General features: G+C 33.6%; 1 protein-coding gene across 2 annotated transcripts; it reads right to left on the bottom strand.

Moving 5' to 3' along the window:
• Window positions 1-249: 249 nt before the first annotated feature.
• On the bottom strand, window positions 250-5,420 carry LOC107910988 (spermine synthase). Of its 2 annotated transcripts, none has more exons than XM_016838965.2 (11): window positions 4,727-5,420; window positions 3,918-4,138; window positions 3,786-3,830; window positions 3,388-3,464; window positions 3,125-3,247; window positions 2,604-2,708; window positions 2,436-2,508; window positions 2,254-2,325; window positions 1,747-1,942; window positions 1,465-1,594; window positions 250-556 (listed from the first exon to the last, which is right to left on the bottom strand). In XM_016838965.2, exons 2-11 carry the CDS (start codon window positions 4,105-4,107, stop codon window positions 491-493), a joined length of 1,077 nt encoding a protein of 358 aa, XP_016694454.1. In that variant the 5' UTR covers window positions 4,108-4,138; window positions 4,727-5,420; the 3' UTR covers window positions 250-490. The 2 variants fall into 2 exon arrangements, with proteins under 2 accessions (XP_016694454.1, XP_040930607.1); XM_041074673.1 differs by having other exon boundaries at window positions 5,090-5,420.
• Window positions 5,421-5,656: the final 236 nt, after the last annotated feature.

The raw sequence follows: 5,656 nt of genomic DNA, 5'->3' as shown, positions 1-5,656 counted from the left end.
ATCAATATTGTAATATTTTAAAAATAACAAAATATTATTAATATAATAATATTTAACCCAATTCAACTTAACTTTTTTTTTACAAAAATCATGTCAGTCATTTTTCCCAAAATTATCTCAATACCTTTGGTAAGGGAAAACAATTTCCAAATGTAAAATATTTTGGCTGCTCGATAAATCATTTTACATAAAACAAACGCAATAAAATACTAAAAAGCATTTCCCATAAACAAACAAAACTACATCAAGAAAACAAACAACACTGTAATATCATTTTTATGCTACGAATAATCTGAGCTGAAGACATGAAACACATGTATGTCATCAAGCAAACACACTGCTGCATATCAATAACAGAATACAACAAGGCCCTGCACTCAGTTTTCAGTGTAATAAAACAAATCGCAGGCAAAACATTTTATTTACTCTACTGCCAAATGGGAGTTATCACTACATATTTGCTTAGGACTAGGAGACACGCAGATTCCTGCTAGTCGCAAAGTAGCCTCACCTCCCTCTTCAGGAATGAAGGCAACGAAAAAGCAGCCTTATGCATCTGTCAGTACAACAAAATAATTACATTTCTACATCATAATTCATAACGCTATCACACTACTAAAGTACTAATACATATCTCCATCTCACAACATAACTACTTCATGTGCATTTATAGAAGAAACATTCACGCATTATCCCTACATCTGTTCTAATTTGTTAATAAATGAAAAACAACAATACATGAAGCTTCAATAAAAAGGCCCACTCTAAACCAGCAGAAGTAGGAATAGTAGTTGCAACTTTGGCTTTCAGAGAAAAGAATCATTGAAAAAACAATCCAGCAGACCAAGATGTTAATTCATCAAGAAATGAAGCAACGCCTAATCAGTATAACAGTCAATTGGGTGGATCAAATTGGTTTTGGATCAAATCAATTCAGATCATGTTCGGGTTTTTAAATTTTTGAATTATTTCAGGTTCAAATCATTTGAGGTTTCATCTGTTGCAGGATTAGGCTATTTTGGCTTCAGGCCATTTCAGGTTCAAGTCATTTTGGGTTCAAATAATTCGAGTTTTCCAGTCGGGTTTTTTGAATTTGATCATCTCAAGTTCAGATCATCCCGGGTTGCTTGTTCAATTTATTTTGAGTTCAAGTCATTTCGGGTTCAAGTCTGCCAGGTTTGGACAATTCCAAGTTTGAGTGATTTTGGGTCCAGGTCATTCCCGGTTTGGATCATTTTCCGGTTTGGGCTTGTTGCCTTTTTATGATCATATCAGATTTGGATTTGAGTAAATCAGGTTGCATTTTAGGGTTCAGGTCAAAATTGACAGTCTACTCATTAGTTTGAGGTTCATTTCAGCACAACGAGCAGATTATATTGTTTAAGGATTTAATGTCCCAGAGCAAACATAACTTAGCACCCTGCTAAAATGAATGAAAATGGGAACTTTAAGATGAGTTCTCACCTCAGAGTTGTAATATCTAAGTTCTCTCTTATGCTGATGAGCTCCTTCTAACTTTTCAATAGGGTTAATGGGATTCAGAAAATCAACTGCTGGCCCCTCTGTCGAGCATATCAGAAAACCAATCACACCACTGCATTAAAAAAAGAAACCAGAAGTCAGAAATGAGATACATTTGATGCCTTACCAATTGGTAAATCGTTACAGATAAATTTGCCACCAAAAAATGCATCATATAATTATCTAAAAGAGAAATAAGGTGAAAACATAGCATAATTAAAATACCTTGGATATGTTGGAACACTCGCCCATGCATAATGAACAGAACCTTTGAATATTTCACGGCAAATAGAGATCATATCATCAATTAGATGTGTATGAAGCCACATACTCTCTGCCATGTTACATAGGACACCACCAGGCCTTAAAGCTCTAGCTAAAGTATCAAAAAATGGTTTCTCTACTAGCTCTTGAGCAGGACCTACATTGCAGGAAAAAAAAGAAAATTTAAAGCTCGAATATTGTCCAGTCTTGAAACAAAAATCAATTTGCAAATACCATTGTTGTAAAATCCCCTAGAGCCCTTGAAAACTAAAAGAGATCCATAACAAAGCATCTAAGCAGAGAGCACCACATATATTCTTTAAGACACGGTGAAAGCATTTTCAAACTTCTAACTCTAATGTTCCATTTTTTTCTCATGTTGGAAGAAACGATAGATTTTTCTACTGGTATATGCAGAACTCGTTAAATTAGAAAATAAAATTATAATGGACCAAAATTACAACATACCTACAGGATCTGATGAATCAACAATGATTGCATCATACTTCCCTTCTGGAACATTACGAAGAAACTCAACAGCTGTTAAGATTATGCAAGAAAAATTATCAGCTCAGAAATTATAGCTATGCTGACCGCCCACGGTAAAAAATTAATATAAATAAAATGAATAAAATATTGGTTTAGCCTACCATCACCAACATGAAGACAAACACGGGGGTCTTCAAATCCAGCAGCCAGTTCTGGAAAGAACTTCTTAGAAACCTAGAATAAGAGAATGTGGTAAATGTCTACTAAGTTGCATTTTTAGATATAAATTAAAATGAAAAGAAAACAAGAAGAGATGCTAAATAAAATACCTCTATAACCATCCTATCTATTTCACATATATCAATGTGGTCAACAGAGCTGTGCCGAGAAATCTCTGCAAGAACCCCACCATCACCACCTCCCACAACCAGAACCTGTATTCAGTATCTAGGTAAAGTTAACACAAAACCACTTTGAAGCTAAAGTAAAATCTTTCTAGAAGTCTGGAACTAAGGTCAGATAAATAAGGTTTTTGATAAAAGCGGAAATTTGTCAGCCTAATCAGGGTTCAAGCACTTTAAATAAGCCAAATAGCTTAGGGGATGTATCTCGTGATTTTCTTGACAGAAAAGACTACAACCATCTAACTGCCTTTCTAGCAAAAAACTTCATACAGATTGCATGATTATGCAGTACTAAAGAAAAAAATTCAAATCCCAACTTAAGAAATTGAAGAAAAGCAAGTTCGATAAGTCCAACAATATAAATGGTACTAGCAAAGATAAAAGGGAAACTACCGACTTCCACATGGAGTGAAAAACAATTCTATGCTTAGATAAGATGAGATTACAGTTTTGGGAGATGGAATTGAGCAAAGGGGAAGATGAGTTATCATCTCCTGATATGCACATTCATCCTTCTCAGTCAGCTGAACTATACCATCAAGAACAAGCACTTTCCCATAGCTTGATGACTGCAGAGGAAGTATATCATTAGCAAGAATGTGCATAACAAGCAGTCAGTTAAAAAATAAATAACGCAAAGGGGACAGAAAGACAGGAACTAGAGGTAAACAATTACGGAAATCATAAAGTAGAGTTAAAAATACCAAACCTCAAAAACAAGAACCTCTTGATAGTCTGACCTTGCTTTGTACAAAATGCTTTCAACTTTCAGAGAATGTGCTTCTCCTGCAACAAAAATTTGAAAGATTGTCAGTATCAGTAAAGGTTATGATATGATCTAATGCATGAAAGGCTGCCCCTAGTTCAACTCGACGCTCCTAACTAAGCTCTCATTTCAAAGAATAAGTTAACTTGATAAAGTTATCAAAAGTCCAGTGGAACCCTAGCATTGTGAGAAAGTTCAGAATTGTCACTAATTACCTTTTATCAGATTTCTTCTGTTATGATTTAATATATATTAAATCAATTATTACATGGCATCGAGAAGATAAAAAATATTTTTAAAATCAAAACATAAATAAATTAAAGAGGAACTTTAAAGCTCACCGGGCCACATAGGATTGTTGAAGTAAACCATTTTACCGGCCTTATCTACAAGTGAGGATAAAAGACTCAAACCATGAAATTCTGGCAAATAGTGAAAAAGAGCAGGAAAGAAAAGAATTCAAAGATGATGACCAGAAGAAGACTGAGATTCTGAGAACCACCCAGAAACAACGGTAGAATGGCATTTAGCCTCAAGCTCAGGGGCTGAAGCCCTAGCCTTCAAGCAACAAGAAGGGATAGCCTTCTGTGAACTATTCCCATTATTCCCCTTCCCATCCATAATCTTCTGGCATTCCAAACCTCTTCCTGCGTCTTCCCCCATAGATTATCTTTTTCCTCTTCGGCTCCAGCCTCTACATGTCAAAACCAATTCATAAGTTCCCTGCTTATAGAAACAGAACTAACATATGCATGCATGAGCAGATTAAATCTTTTTTCAAAAAAAAAAACATTTTAAAAGTTTTTTTATCACTGAAAGAAAGTTTGTTGTAGAATGTTCAAGATGAAAAAAGCACCAGCTTTCTTGTACATCTAGCAGTATGTTCATACATTATTTATCATTTTTTAAAATATAACAAGCCTCAAAGAGGAAAAAGATTAATAAAAGAAAAAGCAGAGGAAAGGAGTGTGAAATAGCAGAAGACTTTTGAAGTAGAATTTCCTGGCCAATAACGCTTTTTAATATAACAATTCAAAGCTATCATCAACATTGAAAGCTGTATAAAAATTTATCACAGAGGATTTTTATATTGATTATGATGAGAAAATTATATTATACAATTCAAAGCTATGATCAATATTGAAAGCTGTATAAATAAATGGAATAGGAACAAACATAAATGCCGCTTCTAGAAGATCAAAGTAAGATGAAAAAAAAACAAGCTAATTTCCACTAAGTTAGGTAATAGAAATGAAAATTTCAAATCCAACTTAGAACTTACAGTTAGCAATAAACTTTCTTTAAATAACAATTACAGCAACTTTAACCTCAGGTTTTTCGCTTTTATTACAGAAATAAACGGATTTTTTGAAATATATATAAAGGGAAAAACCAACGCAAAGCTCCAATTCTTTCCCGTGAAATTTTCTGAGTTGAAGAATTAGGGTTTAGAAAAGCGAATTCAAAAGCAACGACTCTCCTAAAACCGATAATAAACGTCCGCTTTTTGAATGAAATGAAATAAATAAACAAAAAATAAAAAGCAAAATGTCAGAACTAACACAACGGCAGTGATAATATTAAACAATAAAAAGGAAAGCCAATGAAAAATAAAGAAAAATATTAAAAGGAAGAAGAAAATCACGCCTGGTGTTAATGTAACTCTCAACAATCTGGAAAGTCTCAAATATCGAGCGTGGATGGGAAAGAAGAAGAAGGGAAAAAAAGATGTATCGAAAATCTATTTGTGGCAGCTTTGTTTTGATGAAAATGGCAGTTCCGAGCCCTTGTTTATATAACCACGCGCAGCGCAAGATTAATGAAATCTTTGAACTTGCCTACTTTATTCAAAAACAGTATTACTTTTTTCTTCAATGACTGGTACACCCTTATAGAGAATACTAGAACGGGTCGAAAATAAATAAAAAATAGGAAAGCAATTGCCATAAATAAGATTCTTTTTCTAAAGGAGGCACAGCGTGGGAGTAGGAAAAGAATATTGCATATCTTATATTCCAACTTCGTATACCAAAAAATTTGGTATACCACTAATGGTATAAATTAAGTAAACTAAATTAGAAGTTCGTATATCAAGATTTGTTTGGATAGTGAATAGAGTTTTGGTCTACCATTTATATGCTATGAATTTAAACTTTGTAAACCAATATTATATTTGATAAAATGATAAAAAATAATAGCAAGTTCAAAATAA

The sequence above is a fragment of the Gossypium hirsutum genome, chromosome A08 (genome assembly GCF_007990345.1).
Source record: "Gossypium hirsutum isolate 1008001.06 chromosome A08, Gossypium_hirsutum_v2.1, whole genome shotgun sequence".
Lineage (NCBI taxonomy): Eukaryota > Viridiplantae > Streptophyta > Magnoliopsida > Malvales > Malvaceae > Gossypium > Gossypium hirsutum.
Note: the sequence above shows the minus strand (reverse complement) of the source record. Positions and strands in the feature narration are given on the sequence as shown.

Bases quoted from the DNA above. Each gene is read 5' to 3' on its own strand.
- LOC107910988 (XM_016838965.2), bottom strand. From the start codon at position 4,107: ATGGGGGAAGACGCAGGAAGAGGTTTGGAATGCCAGAAGATTATGGAT. The intron at 3,465-3,785 runs GTGAGCTTTAAA...TTTTTGTTGCAG, and splicing joins CAACAATCCTATGTGGCCCG to GAGAAGCACATTCTCTGAAA. The intron at 1,595-1,746 runs GTATTTTAATTA...TTTTTAATGCAG, and splicing joins AGTGTTCCAACATATCCAAG to TGGTGTGATTGGTTTTCTGA.